Source organism: Hemibagrus wyckioides, linkage group LG03 (genome assembly GCF_019097595.1).
Source record: "Hemibagrus wyckioides isolate EC202008001 linkage group LG03, SWU_Hwy_1.0, whole genome shotgun sequence".
Classification (NCBI taxonomy): Eukaryota; Metazoa; Chordata; class Actinopteri; order Siluriformes; family Bagridae; genus Hemibagrus; species Hemibagrus wyckioides.
This window is the reverse complement of record NC_080712.1, coordinates 4,343,715-4,369,142: the sequence shown is the minus strand read 5'-3', so window position 1 is coordinate 4,369,142 and position 25,428 is coordinate 4,343,715. Positions and strand designations below refer to the sequence as shown.

The 25,428-nt window shown below is 38.0% G+C and overlaps 4 protein-coding genes across 12 annotated transcripts in view; 1 reads left to right on the top strand and 3 right to left on the bottom strand.

Moving 5' to 3' along the window:
- wdr17 (WD repeat domain 17) overlaps positions 1 to 25,428 on the top strand; it is a 158,002-nt gene that overhangs the window by 115,156 nt on the left and 17,418 nt on the right. The window lies entirely within an intron of this gene.
- On the bottom strand, positions 802 to 4,184 carry LOC131351311 (coiled-coil domain-containing protein 1-like). The gene is made up of 2 exons (XM_058386708.1): positions 3,662 to 4,184; positions 802 to 2,388 (listed from the first exon to the last, which is right to left on the bottom strand). The coding sequence occupies exon 2, from the start codon at positions 2,367 to 2,369 to the stop codon at positions 1,707 to 1,709; it is 663 nt and encodes a 220-aa protein (XP_058242691.1). The 5' UTR covers positions 2,370 to 2,388; positions 3,662 to 4,184; the 3' UTR covers positions 802 to 1,706.
- Positions 5,858 to 7,686, bottom strand: LOC131351310 (coiled-coil domain-containing protein 1-like). 3 transcript variants are annotated; one of them, XM_058386707.1, is made up of 2 exons: positions 7,653 to 7,677; positions 5,858 to 7,257 (listed from the first exon to the last, which is right to left on the bottom strand). In XM_058386707.1, exon 2 carries the CDS (start codon positions 7,236 to 7,238, stop codon positions 6,534 to 6,536), a length of 705 nt encoding a protein of 234 aa, XP_058242690.1. In that variant the 5' UTR covers positions 7,239 to 7,257; positions 7,653 to 7,677; the 3' UTR covers positions 5,858 to 6,533. The 3 variants fall into 3 exon arrangements, with proteins under 3 accessions (XP_058242690.1, XP_058242689.1, XP_058242688.1); XM_058386706.1 differs by lacking the exon at positions 7,653 to 7,677 and adding an exon at positions 7,546 to 7,589 and having other exon boundaries at positions 5,858 to 7,356; XM_058386705.1 differs by having other exon boundaries at positions 5,859 to 7,257; positions 7,546 to 7,686.
- LOC131351306 (uncharacterized) lies at positions 11,414 to 14,787 on the bottom strand. The gene is made up of 2 exons (XM_058386698.1): positions 14,537 to 14,787; positions 11,414 to 13,180 (listed from the first exon to the last, which is right to left on the bottom strand). The coding sequence occupies exon 2, from the start codon at positions 13,159 to 13,161 to the stop codon at positions 11,977 to 11,979; it is 1,185 nt and encodes a 394-aa protein (XP_058242681.1). The 5' UTR covers positions 13,162 to 13,180; positions 14,537 to 14,787; the 3' UTR covers positions 11,414 to 11,976.

Here is a 25,428-nt window from a genome sequence, read left to right as displayed (position 1 = left end):
AGAATGAGTCTTCCAGTTCTCCATCCCTGAGCCACAGCCACAACCAGAGTCCAACCTGGTGGTCTCTGTCCCTGGGCCAGTGACAACCTGGCAGCCTCCAGCCTGTTTTAAGCCCTGCTCCCTGCCAAGGCCAACATGGCACACTCCCAAGCCCAAGTTCCATGCAGAGGCTGAAATGGCAGTCTTCCAAGCCCAGCTCCAATCCTCGCTCCATGCCGAGGATGTCATGGCAGCCTTCAAGTCCTGCTCCATGCCCTGCTCCCTGCTAAGTCTGAGGCGGTGGGCCCTCAAGCCCTGCTTCCTGCTAAGGTCAATATGGCAGCCCCCTAAGTCTCTTTTTATATCCTGATCTATATTATTTATCTAAATAAACCCATATGCATGTTGTATTGTTTGTGTTCTTTAGCCCTTGATGTTACTAATCCCTTTTGTTCCTTGAATGCTTACCTGGATTTGGACATTGCCTCATTTTCTGACCCTGATTTTTTTTTTCCAAGCCGTTCCAAACCACAACCTGTTCTCTTCCTGTATATGGATTTCTTTTGTAAAGCACACCTGTACTCGTGTCCTCACAGCTGTGTTTCTCTGTGCTCCTGAGAAATATCAGAAAAATGAAAGCTGGAATTCTGAAATATCGTCTCATGTTCGTCTTTGGATCTCTAAGCCAAATGTCTTCAGTATAAAGCAAAAACAAAGTGATTGACCTTGCTGTTCCAATATTTTTAGAGGAGACTGTACAAACTACAGACAATAATATGGAAGAGAAAGATGCATAAAAGAAAACTGTGATGAGGTAAAATATCTGAATTTTTTTAATTCGTCACGATGAGTGTAGACACACAGAAACACTTGTACATTAACGACTCTGGAGAATATTTCACACAGCTTGTTTCTTTTATTAATAATCATCAACCAAGTACGTAGATGTAATTGTAATGTCTTCGGGCCATTCCGGTTAGAAAAATATTTATCTTATAATTAAGCAAAGCTCTAAAATGTTACAGATGTATAAACCAGCTGCCAAAAAAGACATTTTAATTCAAAAGTTATTTAATAATATATAAGGCATTTCTATTCACCATTCTTTTTTTTACAAGGATTTTAAAACAGCTATCACAAGCAGTTCAAAAAGCCTCAGGATTGATTGATTGATTGATTGATTGATTGATTTTACAAAGCAATGTACATGAAGCTTTGACAGTTGAAATTCTGCACTGAAATCATGCTCGAAAACATCAAAAGATCTAAAGTCATTCACTATTAGTTGTGCTTTTCACTTGTCTGTGCTCTAGCTGTGTCGCAGCACATGTTTACTACTTAGGAAACAGATTTTGAGCTTCTATCCACTTTCCTCCCCCCTGTCCCCTTAGTTTGGTACAGTCCAATCAGAATCCAGAATGCAACAGCACAGTGATATAGTCCAACAAAATAGGGGCAGATACCTCTGAAATCGGCGTTTAAAAGAGTGTAATGCTTAAAAAAAACTAAAGAAAAAATACTATTAATAAAAAATATTGCAGTAAAATAAAACTATCCAACATATCACTTAAGGAATTTCCTCCTGGGATTAATAAAGTTCTTTGAATCTTGAATCTTGAATGATGCAGCATGGGTTATGTTGTATTGCATTATATATATGGATCCATATTGTATTGTTACATGGTCTTACTCATTTCTCTCAAATTCATTCACTAATCAGCGTTATCTTAAATGTTATAATAATAATAATCATCATCATCATCACTGTTGTCATCGTCATCATCATCATCATCATCATCATCGTCGTCATCATCATCATCATCATCGTCATCATCATCATCATCGTCTGTACAACTTTCATCAGAGTCTTCTTGCAGAGAATACCCAGTTTTAGAGAGGAAGTCCTCTAAGGTCAGATCCCTGATAATCTTAATGAGGCCCCTGCTGATGCGGTAGGTGGCTTCCTTGTTGAAATCTGCCTGGTCAGTGTGTTCCGTCACATAAACTCTTTCAATACACTCATCATCAATGCTGACTATAATCCGCTCCATGTTGCTCTCACAGTCATCAGGGTTTTGGTTGTAATCTTCCAGAACGTAATCTGGCAGGTCATCTGCTCCTGCTTTGCTCAGATTGCCCACCTCATAGTAATCAATGTCCACATCAGGCAGGAGTTTCTGACCATAATCGTCAGTCCTGTTTTTGAACAGATGAAATCCGAAATCTCCGTCCTCTGGGTCGTACTGCCAGCACATGTTACTGTAGCTATCAAAATACACACAGTCATTAGCAAACCAGTAAAGCAGCTTGAGGCCATGTCTTGGATAACACTGACCAAATCCAGACTCCTCCAGCTGCTTCAATTCGTTCAGAGTTGCTAATTTGGTCATCCTGCCTCCTTCATAGGATCTGTAACATTAAATATACAAAGTGTAAAAACTTTCAGGACTGAAATGCTTCAGCTTTATGTCTGACAAAAGTGTTATTACTGTAAACTCCTAAAATAAATAAATAAACATCTCCTAAAAGAAAAAACAAACAAACACCACATTAACAATTACATGTTTTTGTTTATGTGTAGGGTGGCCCTGTGATGGACTGGCGACCTGTCCAGGGTGTACCCCTACCTTTCGCCCAATGTGTGCATGTGACCCTAATAAGGAATAAAGCGGGTATAGAAAATGGATGGATAGATGTTTATGTGTAGCGATCACCATAACAATTGTCTATAGAAATGATGCAATGACAAATAAAAAAGAAATAAAAATAGTATCTTTAAAAAAGTATTGTTAGGAAAACAATTACTAAATATCAAGACATGTACATAAACCATGTACTGTATGTGTTTGAGAGTTTGTTCTCTTGTTCTCACGCATATATATATATATATATATATATATATATATATATATATATATATATGTATGTGTGTGTGTGTGTGTGTGTGTGTATATATATATAAATAAATATATATATATATATATATATATATTTTTTTTTTTTTTTTTTTTCAGGCTTCTGTTTTATTAACATTAACTGTTTTATTAACCAGTTCATGCCAGTAAAAATAAAATAATTTGCATAATGTTATATTGGTTTGTTGGATCACCAGCTCAGTGAAGTTCTTTTATTCACATATCCCAGCTAAAATATTTGGGATCATATATATATATATATAAAACATATTTAACCATGTATATATAAAATAAAAATAATATTATTATTGATATTATATCATATTATTATTTATTTTATAATAATAATAATAATTATTATTAATAATATAATATTAATATAATAAATATATTAAAAATAAAACAGTTAATGTTAATAAAACAGAAGCTTTTTGACCTGATTACATAATATAGTCTGGACTTTTACTTTGGAGCAACAGCAATGTCAGATCAGCAGTAGGAGGAAAAAAAGAAGAAGAAAAAAGAAATATGAACAGATGAAATTCAAAAGAAACTTTTATTGATTGTTTTGTTCAGAGATACGCCTGTAGAGTATAAAGAATAAATATACTAAATGTCTCTTTCTGAGATCAGAGCTCACCTACTGTATGATCAACTCTATATTAAAGCAAAGTGCTATTTCATATTAATATCGAATAGTACTCTTTAATAAAACATGATTTGTAATGTTAACCCCAAAAGAAATGACATCATAAATTTCAGCTTACCTTCTATAGGATTGTAGATGATCTCTTTTATCCAGTAAGAGTTAAACAGTTCAATGTCCAGGGTGTCACAGAGTGTCGTCTTCTCAGCGAGTGAAATGAGAGTCCAGGAGAACGAGAGCTGTATTTAAGTCTATAAAATGATTAATGCCTTCAGGACTGATTATTTTCTAACAATGAACTTGTGCATAGTTGCTCAGATCCTTCCAGCGTTTCATGACAAACTGCTCAAACAGCTTCAGGAGTTTCAGCAATGTCCAAAAAGAGAACTAAAAATACATTACAGCCTGCAGCTAAAAGGAAAATCCCAAACACAAGGTTATTCCAGTTTGTCCTGAAGTCGTTCTTCATGAGTTGTTCTCTGATCTGGCTTCCTCACAGCATGTGTTCACTTCTCAGGAAACAGAAACTGATTCTGCCTCAGACAGTGGGAGTGTCCAAGTTAGTTTTCGTCACACTTCCTGACTGGCACTGAGAATTAACCCCTCAGTGGCTGGGTTAGTTCCCTGCCCGGTAATCAAGCAGCAATGATAGTGTGGGATTCTGCCACTGGACCACCAGGGGCCAGTTTTCACCCGGTCCTGAACACCCATTACTCAGATGAGTGCCCTCTTGCTGTGAAAGGAATTGCACAACCAAAACAGTAGAAGTGCTACATGCTCATGCTAGCTTTTATTTAGTGATTTCATTGCTTTGTTTCTGTAGCCACGTGTTTTTTTTTATTCATTCATGTCTTATCATGTCCTCAACCCCCCCCCCCTGTATGTGTGCTTTATTCTTTCCAAATTACACACTCAGTGTTCCTTAGCCCATGACCTAACTAAGCCCTTTGTCACATAAATGCTTTTCTGCATATTGACCTTTTCTCATTTTCTGACTCTGTTTTTGCTTAGCCACAGCCTGATTTCTGACCTTTTCTGTGCCCTGGTGTTTTTGGATTTGTTTTGTATTAACTAAAATAAAAGTCTACCAGTTATTGTGTCCCTGCAGTCGTGTTTCTCTGTGCTCCTGACAAAATACAAAATGTAGCATGAGGGTAAGAGTTGAACTGTGCCATACCTTCCCACAAAGGCATACCCTTGAACACCTGGTCCTCTTCAACAGTGATGAGAACCAGTTCCGTAGGTTCATGTTGCAGGCCAAATTTTATTTTGATAGCCTGTGGGACCTCAAACCCAAAGAAGAATAGTGGCTGGGGTTCCTACAACATACTGGCCTCTGTCAGAGCCCAGCCTGGTGGCAAACTGGAGGCCACAGTCAGAGGCCAAACTGCGGCCTCTGGTCCTGAGCCACAGCTGAGCTGAGGGCCAACTCCCAAGATCTGCAGCCACAGCCAGAATCCAGCCTGTCAGTTCTCCATCCCTGAGCCACAGCCACAACCAGAGCACAACCTGGTAGCCTCTGTCCCTGGGACAGTGACATAGCCAGTGGCCACCCTGGCACCCTCCAGCCTGTTCCAAGCCCTGCTCCCTGCCAAGGCTGATGTGGGACACTCCCAAGCCCAAGTTCCATGCAGAGGCTGACATGGCAGTCTCCCAAGCCAAGCGCCAATCCTCACTCCATGCCGAGGATGACATGGCAGCCTTCAAGCCCTGCTCCATGCCCTGCTCCCTGCTAAGTCCGAGGTGGCAGGCCCTCAAGCCCTGCTTATGGCAGCCCCCAAGCCTCTGTTTACATCCTGACCTATATAATTTATCTATATAAACCCACATTCATTTTGTATTGTGTTCTTTAGCCCTTGATGTTGCAAATCCCTTTTTTCTATGAATGCTTACCTGGATTTGGACGTTGCGTCATTTTCTGACCCTGATTTTTTCCAAGCTCTTGATCTTTTTTTTTTTTGCCACGTTTTGACCACAACCTGTTCTCTTCCTGATGTATTTGTATTTGTTTTATAAAGCACACCTGTACTCGTGTCCTCACAGCTGTGTTTCTCTGTGCTCCTGAGAAATATCAGAAAAATGAAAGCTGGAATTCTGAAATATTGTCTCATGTTCATCTTTGGATCTCTAAGCCAGACAATAATATGAAAGAGAAAGAACCCTGGGATATGCAGTATAACACAAAATACATGAAAGTAAACTATGATGAGGTAAAATATCTGAATTGTTTTGAATAAGTCACCATGAGTGTAGACACTCTTACATTAACACTTGTACATTAATGACTCTGGAGAATATTTCACACAGCTTCTTTCTTTTATTAATAACCATTAACATATAAGTTGTTATAATTGTAACGTCTTCTGGCCATTCCTAAGCAAAGCTCTAAAATTTTATAGATGTTTAAACCAGCTGCCAAAAAGACATTTTAATTCAAAAGTTATTTGATAATATTTAATACATTTCTATTCTCCATTCTTTCTTACCAGGATTCAGAAAACTAGCACAAGCTGTTCAAAATGCTCCCTTATTTATTTATTTTTATTTGTCTGTGCTATAGCTTTGTCGCAGCACATGTTTACTACTTAGGAAACAGATTTTGATCTGCCCTAAAACTGCCCTGAGTCTGAGCTTCTATCCACTTTCCTCCCCCCTGTGCCCTTAGTTTGGTACAGTCCAATCAGAATCCAGAATGCAACAGCACAGTGATATAGTCCAATAAAATAGGGGGTGAAAACCGGTGTTTAAAAGAGTGTAATGCTTAAAAAAAACTAAAGAAAAAATACTACTAATAATAAATATTGTAGTAAAATAAAACTACTCAAAATATCACTCATGATGCAGCATGGGTTATGTTGTATTGCATTATATATAGATCAGTATTGTATTGTTACATGGTCTTACTCATATCTCTCAAATTCATTCACTAATCAGCGTTATCTTAAATATAATAATAATCATCATCATCATCGTTGTTTTCACTATCATCGCCGTCAATTATCATCATTGCTGTCATCATCGTCATCATCGCTGTCATCATCGAAGTCGTCCGCAAAATAGTTGTTCCCAACATAATCACTGTTGTTGTCAAAATCGTCGTCATTATCATCATAATCACTGACATCTTCATCATCGTCATCATCATCATCATCGTCTGTACAACTTTCATCAGAGTCTTCTTGCAGAGAATACCCAGTTTTAGAGAGGAAGTCCTCTAAGGTCAGATCCCTGATAATCTTAATGAGGCCCCTGCTGATGCGGTAGGTGGCTTCCTTGTTGAAATCTGCCTGGTCAGTGTGTTCCGTCACATAAACTCTTTCAATACACTCATCATCAACGCTGACTATAATCCGCTCCATGTTGCTCTCACAGTCATCAGGGTTTTGGTCGTAATCTTCCAGAACGTAATCTGGCAGGTCATCTGCTCCTGCTTTGCTCAGATTGCCCACCTCATAGTAATCAATGTCCACATCAGGCAGGAGTTTCTGACCATAATCGTCAGTCCTGTTTTTGAACAGATGAAATCCGAAATCTCCGTCCTCTGGGTCGTACTGCCAGCACATGTTACTGTAGCTATCAAAATACACACAGTCATTAGCAAACCAGTAAAGCAGCTTGAGGCCATGTCGTGGATAACACTGACCAAATCCAGACTCCTCTAGCTGCTTCAATTTGTTCAGAGTTGCTAATTTGGTCATCCTGCCTCCTTCATAGGATCTGTAACATTAAATATACAAAGTGTAAAAACTTTCAGGTCTAAAATGTTCTAGCATTAGGCCTGACAAAAGTGTTATCACTGTAAACGCCCAAAATCTCCTAAAAGAAACAAACAACAAACACCACAATTACATGTTTTTGTTTATGTGTAGCGACCATCATACCAAGTTTTGATAGAAATGATACAATGACAAATAAAAAAGAAATGATAATAGTATCTTGAAAAAACTTAGCGTTTGGAAAAAAAGAACTAAATATCAAGACATGTACATAAACCATGTACTATACCTTGTATGTGTTTGAGAGTTTGTACCTACTGACAAACCAAAGTGTATATGAGGAGTATCCTTAAAGGTGTTTCTAATATTAGTAGTAGTTCGTCATTCAGGACTAACCAGATTCCAGTTTTTCACCTGCTGTTCCCATACCATACTACATGTTGTTGTTGTACTTCTCCTGCTCCCTGTTCGGGGTTGCCATGGCGGACCGGTCGATCCGCATGTTTGATATGGCACAGGTTTTATGCCGGATGCCCTTCCTGATGCAACCCTCCTGATTTATGGGAGTTAACCCCTCAGAGGCTGGGTTGGTTCACTGATCCACATACACCTCATATATGCCGATCAGCCGTAACATTAAAACCACTGGCAGGTGAAGTAATTATCTTGGTGTGTATAAAGTATAAATATAATGTAATATAAAGCCAGCAAGTGAACAGCAGTAAAATTGCCAAGCTTAAGTTAAATAGCCTTTATTTTGTCACATATACATTACTGCACAGTGAAACTCTTTCTCCGCATATCCTATCCTTGGAGGGTTGGGGTCAGAGCACAGGGTCAGCCATGATGCAGCACCCCTGGAGCAGAGGGGGTTAAGGGCATTGCTCAAGGACCCCAATCTTTTGAGCAACAACCCAGAGCTTTAACCATGGAAGAGCTGTTACTATAGAAACAATACTGTACTAGAACAAGTGTGGTAATATAAACCTGCTGTTCATGTTACAGGTTACAAAATATATATATATATATATATATATATACACCCTGACAAAAGTCTTGTCGGATATCCAAGTTGTAGGAAAAACAAATAATAACTTGACTTCTAGTTGATCATTTGGAATCAGAAGTGGCTTATATGAAAGGCAAAGGCCTCTAGATTACGCTTATTTTACCAAAATAAAATCTTATCATGCCGTGATTTTTAATTATTTAATTAGGACAGGAAGGTCAGACTTTACTTAGACAAAAGTCTTGTCACTTAACAGAAATAATGTACAGTACAGAACATAAAGTCATGGTGCAGTGGAAAAAGAATTAATATTGTGTATGACTCCCATGAGCTTGGAGGACTGCACCCATATGTCTCGGCAATGACTCAAATAACTTATTAATAAAGTCATCTGGAATGGCAAAGAAAGCATTCTTGCAGGACTCCCAGAGTTCAAGATTCTTTGGTTTCATCTTCAATGCCTCCTCCTTCATCGTACCCCAGACATGCTCAATAATGTTCATGTCTGGTGACTGGGCTGGCCAATCCTGGAGCACCTTGACCTTCTTTGCTTTCAGGAACTTTGAGGTGGAGGCTGAAGTATGAGAAGGAGCGCCATCCTGCTGAAGAATTTGCCCTCTCCTGTGGTTTGGAATGTAATGGGCAGCAAGAATGCAAAGCTAACAGCATTGTGGCTGACCCCACACACCCCTCACACACACTCTTCACCCTCCTGCCATCTGGAAAGAGGGACCGGAGGGTTAGGGTTAGCATTCGGGCCCTCACAACCAGACTGTGTAACAGTTTCTTTCCTCAAGCCATCAGGCTCCTCAACAACCAGGACTGAACTGTTCTACACTCTCTCTCACACACACACACACACACACACACACTCTCACTCAGGACTGAACTGTATATCTACTCTCTGTCTCTCTCACACACTTATAGACACAGACACTCTCTCTTGACTGTGTGGACACACACACGCACACACATAATTTATATTGTTCATTACTTATTGCACTACCTCTACCTGTCATCCGCTGCTATAGTCATATTTATGTTTATTTCTATTTGCACTACCTCAACCGCTGCTGTGTATTTTTGCACAATACTTTTTTACATCATTTCACTTTATCTTATTTTATTTCACTTACATTCCATTACACATGTTCTTTTCTTTCTTTTCGGCGCTAAGTGTCCTGTGTTCTTTTGTGTTGTCTTTCTTGTATTGTCTTTTGCACTGTCTTGTCTATGCTCTGTTTGCACCTAGCTGCACACTGTGCACTTTACGTGGCTAGGACAAACTTCTGTCCTAGCTCTGTGGTGTTGTTTTTGTGTTGAACTTGTTGTTGTATGTTTCTGTAGCACCAGGTCCTGGAGAAACGTTGTCTCATTTCACTATGTACTGCGTCAGCTATATGTGGTTGAAATGACAATAAAGCTTCTTGAATCTTGAATCCTGAATTGAATGTCTTGATACCTCAGGCTGTTGATGTTGCCATCCAGTCTGCAGATCTCTTGCACACCCCCATACTGAATGTAACCCCAAACCATGATTTTTCCTCCACCGAACTTGACTGTTTTCTGTGTGAATCTTGGGTCCATATGGGTTCCAATAGGTCTTCTGCAGTATTTGCGACGATTGGGATGCAGTTTAATAGATGATTCATCAGAAAAATCAACCTTCTGCCACTTTTCCACAGTCCATCCTTCCTGCAAGCTGTGGGCCTTGGCAAATGCAACACGATTTTTTAGTTGTCTTCTGTTTAATGCTGGTTTCTGAGCACTAATTCGGCCATTGAGACCACTGCATGAGAGAAATTTATGGCCTCTCTTTTCAACAAGGCATTTCCTCTCACACACAAAATAATACTATAGAAAACCAAATAAAACTGGTCACTTGGGTCAGGTAAATATTTGTTCTACAAGATTTCTAAACTGCATACAGATGATTAGGGCCGCTAAAGTATTTTATTTTTAAGGCAAAGCTGACAAAGCCATGTCTATTCCTTATTCCTCACTGCCCAGATGCAACAGATTCATCTCAAGCTGTACAAAAAGCCACAGGAACTTCAGCACAGTGCACACTTTTAACAGACCCGTGTAAATACAGTGCTGCTACACACTGAAAACGTGCTGGTGTTAGTCAAAAAAACAAAACAAAACAGAAACTTAGGGCCAATATTCTTTTGGTTTAGCTGAAATGATTCACTATTAGGGTGTAGTTTTTGTCTGTGTTTTGGGTTTCTGCTGCTTCAACTGAATCATTCTCATTACTCAAGAAACCGAAACTGATTCATCCAGAGATAGTGGGCGTGTCCAGTTAAATAAATAAACTCTGATTATGTATCTACTAAATCCAAGTTAACTGAAATCACAAACTGACTTGATTAGAAAACCTATTTCTAATCTTTAGACTGAAATGTCCAGGATGCCTGTTGTATCATGATTTTTTGTGTTGCTGAACAAAAATTTGTATTATATTGCAGTTGGTTTGGATTATTATATATCTACAAGATTTGTGCATTTTGGACAAAATATATATATAAACATCTGTTATATTTTAAACCTTGAATATTTGTAACATACCAATGGGGAAAAATAATAAACTACAAGTCCGATTAAAATAAAAACAGTCATTAATGTATTGATACTTAATAATTAATAATAATTAACCCTTTATGGCTATGCCTTTCGATTCCACTGGTGGAATAGAAATCAACTAAACGTATATTTTATTCAGTATAAACAAACGAATGATTTTATTGACGTAAATCTGTTATACGATTAGAAAAGACACTGTTGGGTTTCTGTATGTAGAGTATTGTGACTCTGTGTTAAAACAATAGCACAGCTAAAGCTTTTTCATAGTAGAACACAGTAAATTTAGAATATTTTAACAGTAGGCTAGGTAAAAATCAAAATATTAAATTAAATTTATTAAATTCTTGAGTGTCTATAGAACTTTCATTTGAAACATTAACAGCTACTACTGTGGAGTGTGACATGAAAAATACACACAAAAAGACAAGAAACTCAAATCTCTTTCTCACTGGCTCAGCACCTCAGTCACATTTTTATTACAGAATATATATATATATATCGTCATTTACATTCATTAATATTTAAATATAATGTTCTGAAATTTGTATAATAATCAGTCCAGTAATTAACAGCCTCTCTTTTCCCATTCTTGAAGCTAATAAGACAAAAAAGGACTAAACACATGTCTAAAAAACTATTAGCTTTATCTCTAACTGACACTGGAGACTCCTTCCTTACTCCCAATGTTGTGTTCATATATCTCTTAACAGAAAATGTTTCCTTATCAGATATTTCATTTGATTAAAACATGTTTTAAAGTCAGTTTATTATTAAGATTAGCTTAAAGGACCTTCATATAAGTCCATGTGTAACATCCTGATATAAAACTGTGATTTGTTATAGATATTTAATCAACACTTTCTGACCAATCAGAATCCAGAATTTGACAGTGCTGTGGTACAAGAAGTAAAACAGTTGTAGTAACATTGCATAAAAAATTGGATTAAAATATTGCAGGGATTTGATAATTCTCGAAATATCACTTATTGTGTGGGATCTTTGGTTTCTACAGATTCAAATAATGCAAATAAATTAGCTGTTGTAGGACTTTGTAGAACTGACAGAAATCATGTGATTGGTTCAAATTCATGTTCAGTTTGTGTAATGATGGATCACATACACAGTCTAAAGTATGACGCATCTGCAGCATTTAGTTGTTTCATTATCATCCCAAAATCTGCTGCTCTCGTCCTCCACAGTACTTTCAACAGTGCTCACTTGTTGGCCGGAAACCCCACTTCTCTGACTGTTGTTTTCTTGTGGTCTTGAAAACCAGTTTCTCTGACCTTGGTCTTCTTCTGCTGGACTTGAAAACCAATTTTTCTGACCCTGGTCTTCTTCTGCTGGACTTGAAAACCAGTTTATTTGACCTTGGTCTTCATCTAATGGACTCGAAAACCAATTTTTCTGAACTTGGTCTTCATCTGCTGGACTCGAAAACCAATTTTTCTGAACTTGGTCTTCATCTGCTGGACTCGAAAACCAATTTTTCTGAACTTGGTCTTCATCTGCTGGACTCGAAAACCAATTTTTCTGAACTTGGTCTTCATCTGCTGGACTCGAAAACCAATTTTTCTGAACTTGGTCTTCATCTGCTGTACTTGAAAACCAATTTTTATGTCCTTGGTCTTCTTCTGTTGGACTCAAAAACAAATTTTTCTGACCTTGGTCTTCCTCGGCTGGACTCGAAAACCAAGCTCTCTTACCTTTTTCTTCTTGTGGACTCGAAAACCAAGCTCTCTGACTGTAGTTCACTTGTGGCTTCGAAACCCCAGTTTTCTGACCGTAGTCCTGTCCCGTGCTTGAATACCCAGATTTTAAGAGAAATTCCTCGAAGGTCATCTCCCTGATAATCATCAAGAGCTCCTTGCTGACGAAGAAGGTGGCTTCCTTGTCGAAATCTGTCCGATCACTGTGCTCGGTCACATAGACACTTTCTATAGACTGATCATCCACACTGACGATGATGCGGTCCATGTTGCTACCATTTAGAAAGCCTCTGTAATCTTCCCGGACGTAATCGGGCAGGTCCTCTGCTCCTTCGCTGTTCAAGTTGCCCACCACGTAGTAGGTGAGGTTGGCATCAGGCAGGAGTTTAACACCATTTTTGTCGTTTCGGTTCTTAAATCGATGAAAGCCATAAACATGATTTTTTGGATTGTACTGGCAATACATCTTATTGTTGTTGTTAAAAAACATAAACTCGTTCGCAAACCAGTACAGCAGCTTGAGGCCATGTCTTGGATATGGTCGACCAAATCGAGAGTTTTTTAGATCGGTCAGTTCTTTCAGGACCCATGGGTTGCTCATGGTCAACTCCTAGGAGAGTCTATAAATAAAAGGTTGAATATTCTTGTTAGAAATCGATCACTGTTTGGGGTCGCATGCACAGATGAGACCATAAGTGCAGATTCTAGTGCAAATGTCCAATAAAAGAATCCACAGTGAGATTGTTTTGGAGTGAATGTTTTATGAAGAGAAGTGATTAGGAGTGGAGTTCTATAATAGATTATATTTACAATATTTGGCAGACGTCTTTATCCAGAGTTGTCTCATTTATACAACTGAGCAGTTGAGGGGTTAAGGCTGTGCTCAGGGGCCTAGCAGTGGCAGCTTGGTGGTGCTGGGATTCAAACTCACTCCTTCTGATCAGGAGACCATCAGATCATTAAATCACCTTTAAATCATTATTTAAATTATCATTATTAACATCATTAATAATCATTATTAACTCGAGGGAGGAGCAGTATTAAGTCCAGCGCCACTCCTGGATGGTCTGAAGTCATGTGAAAATATAGGTTTTGGCTGCTAATACAACCTAAAAGAGATCTAAAATATCACAAAATTACCAATAAATATTACACAAAAATATGAATATAAAAAAAAATAATATTAAATACAAAAATATATCAGTGTTACTTAATTGATAGAAGTGAATTATCCCATGAGATTAATTGATTATTTAAATTAAATTATTATTTAAATAAGTCCTCAAAAGTTTTTTTTTTCTATACGAGCAACATTGGAAATTGATAATGTGTATACAAATATAAGAAAGTATATGATACATGGTTTTATTTGTACAGTCTATATCTACTTGCTAATTTTTTCCAATTATTATATATTTTTTCCCAATTCATGTAATTATAATCATTATGTTTAGTCACTTTTATAATCACTATCATTCATCACTTTCGCTTCTCAGGAAACAGAAACCGATTCACCCGGATATAGTGGGGTTCCCGGTTTAACTTCTGTCCAAATTCCAAAGTGAGCATTTTATCACAGCTGGAACAGCTGTGTTGCTTTTCACCACAACAAATGACCACAAGCAGTCTATTGCTTATGCACATTTAAAAAAACGACTTATATATTTGTTTTCACCATCGTCATTTTCTTCCACCACCGACGGAGCAAAGCGACAATACTGATAATGCGGGAAGGTGAAGAAATAGATGTTAAAGTGTAGAGGTTGTTTACTGTGTTTATGATAAAAGCATGTTCAGAAGCATTTCAGTCAAAGCTATTTAAAAATTGGAAATTACATACTTTTTTTCAACAGTTTTCCAAAATGATATTTCTAATTGACAGACAAATAATTCATAGACGAATCCTAGATAAATAATATCATTAAGGAGCAATTCATTTGTTTTTAGAACATAAAAATAATTCCTTTTATACTTACTGATTTTAAGGAATTGTAGATCGTTTCTTCAGAACATAGAAACTCTTGTGGTTCGACGTCCAGGACATATCACCGAGTGCATCACCGAGTCTTTACAGGAAGTGGAGTGAAAGTTCAGGAGAGCAGAAGCAGCAATAAAGCAAAAATAATAAATGTGTAACTGCTGATTAGTTTATGTTTATTATCTGATAAAATGACTGAAAGCAGCTTTCAGTAAAGAGTGTCCCTGCACTTTAAAACACACCCTGTGGTAAGACATTTTATTCAAACGACTCTGATTGTTTGCATAAAACACAATGAGTGACAAACCCTGTCCTTTACCAAGCAGAAAATACAACCAACAACAGAACCAGCAAAAAAAACCCTGAATGTTAAAGGTTTTAAATGCAAATCAGTCATTTATGCATAAATGATTACCATATTTTCCATATTATTTTTAATTATAATTATTTTTTACTTAATTGGATTATTTATGAAAAATATTATATTAAATATAAAAACATGAATAATCAAATATATTAATAATTTATTTAATTTTATTTTAGCTTGATATATTCCATCAAATTAATATCTTTGGAACAAGATAACATCACAAAACCATCTAAAAATAATAAAAAAAATAAATAAAAAAAAAATGTAAACAAATGTATGCTTAGGTCTATTAATATTTATTTAATAATTAATTAAATTAATAATTAGTAATAAATGTCTTTCTCTGACATTAAGGTTTATTTTCTATTTATTTGAGTTTATGAGGCTCGCTACACAATAATATTTAATACACAAGTTTGTATTTATGAAGGGTTATGGTTACAGTGGCTGAATCAGCTCTGGTGGATTGTCTGAGAACCTACAGAAGCATCAGTGTCTGAGTCGAAAGTCTGATATATGGGGTCTCTGTTGAAAGCCATCTAAGGTCAGATATCTGATATCTCTAATAAGACTGTAGGTGATTGTTTGCTGAAATCTGATTGGATGTTCTCAGTTCCATAAATGTGGTTAAACCACTTCTTTCCACTGTTGACTATGATCTGGTCCATGTTTGCTGTTACCATGGCGACAGGTGATTATCTTCCTGGATGTAGTCTAGCAGCTTGTCGTCCTTCACCTTCTCCTGCTCCTGTGCTGAAATTCAGTTTGACTGATTAATTGATTTTAAATGGATTTATCTTCATCAGAGTGTCAAAGTGAATCTGGAGCATGAAAGTTATTCTGCTTCCTAAGTCACTTACTATTAGGGTTTTCTCTCTCCCTGTCTCTCTCTGCCCCCCCTCTTTCTCTCTCTCTCTCTCTCTCTCTCTCTGTCTTTCTCTCTTAGTAATTTTTATCTTGTTGCAAGCTGAAAACATTTCATTTATTAAAAAACTTTGTTTACATTCACTAATAGTCTTTATCTTTGCTTTATACCGACTTCTAGCAGTTGTTTTAACTGTTCTTTTATTTAATTGGCTCTTATTCTGCTCTATGAAAAGAGAAAACGAAGCAGTCAGTGTTCAGCTTCATACACATGCAAACTGATGTGTTTTAAAACTTTACCATTTTCACACAAAGCACAAAGTAAAATTGACAGAAGAATCAGCTAAATGTTTGATCTGCCTCACACCTCCAGGGTTGAGGGTTCGATTCCTGACCGTTCCCTGTGTGTGTGGAGTTTCTCGCTGTGCATCAGGGGTTTCCTCTGTGTACTCCAGTTTCCTTCTCTAGTCCAAAAACCTGCACTGTAACGCTAATTGGTGTTTCTAAATTGTCTGTAGTCTGTATATGTGTGTGTGTGTGTGTGTGTGTGTGTGTGTGTGTATGTGTGCTCTGTGATGGGTTGGTACCCAGTCCAGAGTGTCCCAGAATAGACACCAGGATACCTGCAAACCTTGTGTAGGATAGGTGGTACAGAAAATAGATGGAAGGATGGATAAACAGATAAAAGGATGGATGAGTGAACAGATGGATAAATGGATGGATGGATGGATGGATGGATGGATAAATGAATGTCCCAGGATAGACACCAGAATTCTTCCTTTTTGTGTAGGATAAGTGGTACAGAAAATGGATGGACGGACGGACGGATGGACAGACGGATGGATAAAGATGGATGGATGGATAAATGGATGAATAGATGGATGTATGGATGGATCGATTGATGGGTTGGTGGGTGGGTTGGGTTGGGTTGGGTTGGGTTGGGTTGGATGGATGGATGGATGGATGGATCGATCGATCGATTGATGGATCGATTGATTGATGGGTGGGTGGGTGGGTGGGTGGTTGGTTTGGGTTGGGTTGGGTTGGATGGATGGAGGGATGGATGGAGGGATGGATGGATGGGTGGATGGAGGGATGGATGGATGGAGGGATGGATGGATGGGTGGATAAATGAATGTCCCGGGATAGACACCAGGATTCCTCCTTTTTGTGTGGGGTAAGTGGTACAGAAAATGGATGGATGGATGGATGGATGGAGGGATGGATGGATGGGTGGATGGGTGGATAAATGAATGTCCCAGGATAGACACCAGGATTCCTCCTTTTTGTGTGGGGTAAGAGGTACAGAAAATGGATGGATGGATGGATGGATGGATGGAGGGATGGATGGATGGATGGGTGGATGGGTGGATAAATGAATGTCCCGGGATAGACACCAGGATTCCTCCTTTTTGTGTGGGGTAAGTGGTACAGAAAATGGATGGATGGATGGATGGAGGGATGGATAGATGGGTGGATGGGTGGATAAATGAATGTCCCGGGATAGACACCAGGATTCCTCCTTTTTGTGTGGGGTAAGTGGTACAGAAAATGGATGGATGGATGGATGGATGTCTACAATATTAGCTGTATTAATTCAAATGCATAATTTTTTCCTAAAATGCTTCAGGTTCTAACAAATTTTGAGAAGGATAACATTTTTATTCTTTTTAAAGCTACATGATTTTTAACTTCAGCTCATAGCTAACTGTCCAATTTTTTCTGCTACATCAACCATGAAAACAGAACTTAAAAATAAACTCAGTTAATGAACCTGATCATGCTCAAAAGGCCAAAAAGTGGTTTTAAGAAAACAAGCTTTATTTCTTGTTATAGTGTTCCATTTATTACAACATTATCACAACATATCACACCCAATTAAACAAAATATAGCATTCAGTTTGTTTAAGTCTTTTTGCTGGTGCTGTTCTGTGAATTATATTGTTCATAAGGAAACAAATAGCAACTTTTCTTCTTCCTGCATCACCTGGGGGCGGAGCTAAAATACTGCACCAATCACAGTTCTTCAAATCATGTGTGTGTGCAGAATAAAAAACACACTTTTAAACTATCCAATTCAGTTTAACAAAAAAAAAATCCTGATTCCCTGATGATTAATGATGTTATAAGATTAAGACTGGAATTGAACCATAAGTATGAACTTTAAAACAATTTTATAGCCCAGATCTTTCATAGTATGGCCTGAATAAGGAAGGAATAAAGCACTTGGTGTCATGCTGTTAAAGGAAAATAATAGAAGCAAGGATGGGGTGATGAAGGCGGAGTTCCTGTTATTGTCTCGAACGTCCTATAACAGTGTGTCCCAAAGTGTTTTATTCCTTTTATACCACAGCACTTCCATAAAAGTTCACCATATCTGAATGTTTTTCCTTCATCTGTTTATTATTAGACTTGGTCCTCCATACTGGTCCTGTTGAATGAGCTGTTACTATAAAAATAACTAAAACAAATTAAACACCTTAAAACGAGCTCATGAATACAAACAATGGAAATACAGACACCTTCGCTGTTATAGAAAATGAATGAACAACTTATTTAAACATATAGCATAATACGTATGGAATCTGTACGTATATTTATGCCCCGATCTTCAGACATTCATTTCCTTTAGAAATTCATCTAGAGTATATTCTTGGATGAGCATTATGAGGCCCCTGCTGATGCGGTAGGTGCCGTGAGGGTTGTAGTTTGACTCGCCGCAGTGCTCGGTCACATAGACTCTGTCGAAATGCTCACCTTTAACTCTGACAATGACGCGGTCTATATTACTGTCGTCGTGGTGACCGGTGTAATCTCTTCTGACGTATTTGGGCAGTCTGTTCGCTCTCGGTTTGCCCAGATTTCCCACTTCGTAGTAAGGAAGGTAGGTATTAGGCAGGAGCTGAACGTTTTCATCGTCTCTGTTTTCAAATGGATGGAAACCATACCATCTTCTCTCTGGGTCGTAACGCCAGCACATGGCATTGTCTTCATCAAAATCAACGTACTTGCTAGCAAACCAGTAGAGCAGCTTGAGGCCGTGTCTTGGCCATGGCTGTCCATATCCTGTGTTCTGTAGCTGGGACAGTTCATTCAGTGTCCGAATTTTGGGCATGGTCAGACTATCTCTAAAAAAATAAATAAATAAATAAATATAGTTTTAAACATTAAGAGTGAAATATAGTAAACATATACAACTTTCTCTCTACAGTAATACATCATGTTTTTATCATCAGGCAGATAGAAAGGTACAAAAACACAAAATAATTTACACCGATCAACCTGTTCAAAAGTTTACACCCCCCTGCCTCTTAATGTAACATGTTGGCTTCTACAGCATCAGTGAATGTTTTGTCCCTCAGTCATCCTCAGTGTGAAAGATGGATCACAAAATTTATACAGCATCTATTAGATAGGGGTCAAATAGGCAGAAGATGCTGGAAAAGCAAAGAAAGTGCAGGACCTGAAGGATTTTTCTGCTCAGGACCAACAAGGGACCTTAAGTAAAGAACTCAAAGTAAAACATAAAAACATCCAGGTAACAAGAATAGAGGGGTGTAAACTTTTGAACTGGTTAATTTGTGCAAATTCTGGTGTTATTTATTCTTGTGGACCGTATCTAAACAAATTTGATGTAAAATTTTGGGGCAGAATTAAATAAAAAAAACAGACTGCCATTTTTAAGATCGATAAATTTATTTCTTTTAAATTGTTAATATTTTGCAGATTTAGCAAGATACTGTACAAATGCCTACATACAGACAGACAGATATACACAGACAGACAGATATACACCGACAGACAGATATACGCAGACAGACAGACAGACATACGCAGACAGGCATGTATACAGTGTGTATATTCAGAGAGAAACCATTCCTTAGGATCATACAGACTTGTTGTCTAAAGCAGACTAAATGCATCAGAAGAGGGGAATTACAAACTAGGGAAATTTTCTTTGTACGTGAAACAACTTTTCCTTGTCTAGAAAATTCTTTAAACAGCGGGTCATCTTTATAAATGGAGGAACATAAGACAACGTGATTTTCTCAGCTGATTGGATTAGGTGCATCACTGGGGTATGTGTATCCTGTATAACCACTGTTCACTTTCAGGACGCTGACATCATGCTGCCGTACCTGACTTCTTCACCCACGTCTAAATCAGACTCCTCCATAGAGCAGTTTTAACACCATGACCTCAGGAAAGCCGCTCAAACCCTATCTGTTACCCGCCAGCAAGCACTGAAGGATGGTGTGCTTCTGTTTAATAGAAGGTTTTACGAGTTTTTTACTCTACTAAAACCCTCAGAGCAGACTTTTTTGCACACTTTTAAGTAAAAGATGTGAAAAAAGGAGAGAAGAGTATGAATTACTCACCCACGCTATGAAACTGACTCACACCGACTCTGCTCACTCAATTACACATCACTTACGAGAGAGAGAGAGAGAGAGAGAGAGGCAGACAGATAGACAGGCACAGAGAGAGAGGCAGACAGATAGACAGGCACAGAGAGAGAGAGAGAGAGAGAGAGAGGCAGACAGATAGACAGGCACAGAGAGAGAGGCAGAGATAGGGAGGGAGAGATAGAGAGAGAGACAGGTAGACAGAGGGAGGGAGAGAGAGAGACAGGTAGACAGAGGGATGGAGAGAGAGAGAGAGAGAGAGAGAGAGAGAGAGAGAGAATATAACAGACAAGAGGCAGAGAGAGAGAGAGACAATAGCTAGGTGTCTTCCATTTGATTTAATTAATATGTTTTTGTTGCCAAACAAGTTATTTAACTCTAATTGATGCAATGATTCTCATTTATTTAACAACCATGTTGAAAGACATGTCCTGTAGTCATAGAAAAGATATTACTCTATATTACTCTGTTTCAGAAGAGTCAAATTATTGGCCTTACATATGAAGTGGTGCACCTGGACAAGCCTACAGGGGGTAGTGATATGATGTGGGATTGCTTCAGTTGGTCAGGTCTGGGGTTCACCCAGAAAAATGAGATCAGCTGATTGCCTGAATATACTGAATGACCAGGTTTTGTCCATCCGTGGATTCTTTCATAATCCTATATAACAGTGGCAGGATTCATCAAGCTCAAATTTGTGAAAGAGTGTTTCAGGTAGCATGAGACATCATTTACACACACGAATTCTCCACCACAGAACCAGACCACTTAACCTCATTGAGAAGACTTCACACAGATTTCCGACTCTCCTATCATCAACACAAGATCTTGGCAAGAAATTAATGCAACTCTGGACGAAAAAAACGTTGCATAAGCTTATCGAAACGATGCCACGGAGAATATGGTGGTCCAATGAAATATATTAGAGTGTGTGAGTTTTTATTTTTGGCCAGGCAGAGTAGAAGAAGAAGAAAAAGAGTAGATAGATAGAGATAAAGATTGATATTTATACACACAGTTAGCCAGACAGACAGACAGTCAGACACAATGTGGCAGATAAACAGACTTGAGACAGACATAAATAGTAAGAAAGAAAGTTTTGATCAGAAGACAAGGGATTAATCTGTTTCAGAAACTGTACACTGTACATTCAGATACATGTCTATTCCAGTTACTAGTAAATATATTCTATTTTTATACAGTTAAAAGATAATAAAAAAGTTAACACATACTGTGTTTAGAGAGATATTGAAGCTCCTTCTCTGTTGTAGCTCTTTCTCTGGTTCCTCACAGTGAGTCCTCACTTCTCAGGAAACAGAAACTGATCTGCTGTTATACTGGAGTGGGCGTGTCTAATACCAGTTTACACAAAACAACAGGTTGCTGTTAGACATTTTATATTCTGTTTATTACAGCATTACTGGGGGAGGGGGTATATTTTTCTAAATATAAGTTCTCTTTATCTAGTTGTGTGAAAAAGTAACACTTCACCATATCAATGATAATTATTTGCTTTATTTTCTTCTCATTGTTTGAAGAACTACAAGTATATTCATTTCATGGACTGATGTGTCTCTCAAGATGTAGTCTGGTGTCCCTCTTGAGGTTGTCTGATGTCCCTCAAGAGGTAGCCTGAAGTCCCTTAAATAGTAGTTTGATGTCCCCCACAAGGTGGTCTGATGTCCCTTAAGAGGTAGTCTGATGTTCCTCATGAGGTGGTCTGGTATAAGATAAGATGAGATGAGATGAGATGAGATAAGACAGAACTTAACAAGATAAAGATAGAACTTATTAATCCCAAAGAAAATTATTTTACCAGAGACTGCTTTAGATTAGAAGAATAAATAAATTCTATATATACATAATGTATACAAAAGTAACTAAGACCCTCATTAGGTGGTCTGATGTCCCTCACAAAGTGGTCTAGTGTCCCTCAAGAGGTGCTCTGATGTCCCTCATGAGGTGTCTTGTGGATTGTATGTAAACATCTGTGATGTGGAATAGTTTATTCAGAGTAGAACTAAATATAAAAGACTGCTCAATTTATTTCTTTTAAATTGTTAAGATTTTGCAGATTTAGCGAGAAGGATGTAAATTTATGACCCCAACTGGACAAATAGCTACATATAGACAGACAGACAGACAGACAGACAAGTATACAGTATGTATATACAGACAGAAACACTACATCATCATTTTCATTCTTTAGGATTATACAAACTTATTGTCTGAAGCAGACTAAAAGCTTTAGAAGAGGGAAATTACAACCGAGAGAACTTTCCTTTATGTGAAAAAATATTTCCTTATCTAGAAATGTATTTGAAAAGCAGATCATCTTTAATAAATGGAGGAAAATAAGACAACATGATTTTCTCAGCTGGTTGGATTAGGTGACTCACTGGGGTATATACAGTCTGTATCCTGTATTACCTCTGATGTTCCTCATGAGGGGGTCTGATGTCCCTCAAGAGGTGGTCTGATGTCCCTCGTGATGTCCCTTATGAGGTGGTCTGATGTCCCTCATGGGATGGTCTGGTGTTCCTCAAAAGGTGGTCTGGTGTTTCTCATGAGGTGGTCTGGGGTCCCTCAAGAGGTCTGGCTTCTCTCACAAGGTGGTTTGATGTCCCTCGAGAGGTGGTCTGATGTCTCTCACAAGGTGGTCTGATGTGCCTCACAAAGTCGTCTCTATTGTCCCTCAAGAGGTCTGGTTTCTCTCACAAGGTGGTTTGATGTCCCTCGAGAGGTGGTCTGATGTCTCTCACAAGGTGGTCTGATGTCTCTCACAAGGTGGTCTGATGTGCCTCACAAAGTCGTCTCTGTTGTCCCTTAAGAGGTTGTCTGATGTCCCTCATGAGGTGGTCTGATGTCCCTCTCAAAGTGGTCCGTTGTCCCTCTCAAAGTGGTCCATTGTCCCTCAGGTGGTAGTCTGAGTCTGTTTTGAGTGTGGTTTGATTAATTTGTGTGAGATGTTAACAAAAAGAGTCTGCTTTGCGTTTTGTTATGCCAGTTCCTTGTTATGCCAGTACCTCAAGGCTTGCCATGCGTAGCTGCCATCTTCCATTACTGTTAAAAAAAAAACATTTTTCAACACAAGAATGTTTTTTTTAAAAGAAAGAAAGAAAAAAGAATACTAGATTTTACAACATAATGGCATGTAAAAGCAAAAAAGCAAATGCGCTAAATATCAACAGATAGCTCGGGTAACGAACAATAAGTTGTCTGAAACCACATCAGTGCTAAAAAAAGAACAAAAAGGAACTGACTTTGTAAACACCAAAAGGCCCGAGATCACTTGCAGCTGAATTTCTTTCTGTTTTACTTTAACTGAACTGAGTTTGGGTCAATTTGAAGGGTACTATATTGTGAAGTCATCCATATAGTTTCTAGGGTTGCTGTAGAAGATCTCTGTTTTTATTCTAGTTACTAAAAAGTTAAGCCCTGTTTCAAATGTTTTCAAATATCTTGTTACCTGCACTGGATACACCATAATTATACTGTAAAAAAGAAAAAAAGCCCAGACAGAGAGCAATATCAGTTTTGGGGGGGATTCTCGAAGCTCTTTTGTATCCTCATAGAAGTTCTCAAGAAACAGAAACTGATTGCTTCAGAGCGGGCATGTCTAATCTGAGGTCACCTGGGACCACTGAATCTTCCTGTACAACAAATCAACAGTGTGTTGTTGAACATTTCTTGTTATTGTCTCAACATGGTACAGCTTTAGGGAACTAGTTAATGCAAAACTCTTGGAATTCATTTAAATATTTTCCTTTTTTTTTCACTCCATAGCACCTCTGACCTGATCTGATTTGTTGATTAATCTGCTCACAAGTCTTATTTAAACTTAATATTAAAGCTTTGTCTATTTTTATGCTTTTTATAAATTTGATTTTAGGAATACTAATCTGTGGTCCACATATAAAACCATATCATTTGTGGTATCTTAGTGGTGAAGGTGTTGGATTACTTATCAGAAGGTTGTGAGTTTAAATCCCAGGTCCACCAAGCTGCCACTGCTGGGCCCCAGAGTAAGGCCCTTAACCCTGAACCCTGATCCTTCCTGTAGCATCACTTACCCCAGCCTTCCAGTCTCTAAAGGGTGAAGTCTCACCATTCTTCATATGTGTAGCCCTGGCCATCATACCTATATGTGGTTCTTCTCCGCAAACCATTATAATTTCCCTTCACTGGATCTAAAATTCCCAAACCCTGTTCCAGCATGACGCTACCCCAGTGCACAAAGTTCCAAAGCTCCATGAAGACATGATGCAGAGGTTTAGGCTGGACTAGAAGAACCTGGGTGTCCTGAACAGAGCCCTGACTCGGATTCAACCCCACTAACATCCCAATATCAGAGTCTGATCTCACTAATTGTCTTGTAGCTGAATAAACACAAATCCACACAACCATAATCCAACACCTAGACTTCTAGAAAGCCTTCTCAGAAGAAGGGGAATGTATCTGGTATCAGATGTTCAACAATCACACTGTCAAATCAAAAGAGTGAATAAAAAGCTGTTAAAAGAAATGATTTCTTATGCACACATTATATGGTCTAGTATCTTGTAGCTATTTGAAATGGTACAGTATACCATAATAGATCATTATGCTGGATCATTATGTGCAGCTTAACAGTCAGTGTGGAAGCTATGATGTTAAATGAAACCAAAATTGTTCATGTGATCATTACAACTAAGATTATTCATACTCTACAGTCCTTCCCCCCACTTAGGTTTATTTGACTATGTTGGTGAGTATCTGGATTTTGTCCACTTGGCTTCACTCTTTGTAAATAAAACACTCTGACCTCTGCCCAGGACCTTACCCTTGCAGCTAGCTGGCTACATTTCTGCTGTTATGTTGTGATTTACTCTTTTACTGTGTGAGTTGTACTCTTTTATATTACAGAAATGCTGTCTGGTTGATTTAGCTAATCAAACGAGCTTCCAGTTTATCTATTAATTTCACAAAATTTTGACAAAACATTACATTTAAATATTAGAGATGTATTTCATTCATTCGTTTGAGAATGAAGCAAAAAGAAAGGGCAAACCCAAAGAATAATTAAGGTTCAAAACATAAAAATGGCACAAAAATCACAGAATACAAGGCTCGTAAAATTAACACTAATTAAATCGCACAATGAATATTTGTTTGAACTGGTTATATATACACAAATCAGCCATAACATTAAAACCACATGTGTAACACCACCATGTGCTACCAAGACAGCTCTGCTGCATCAAGGCATGG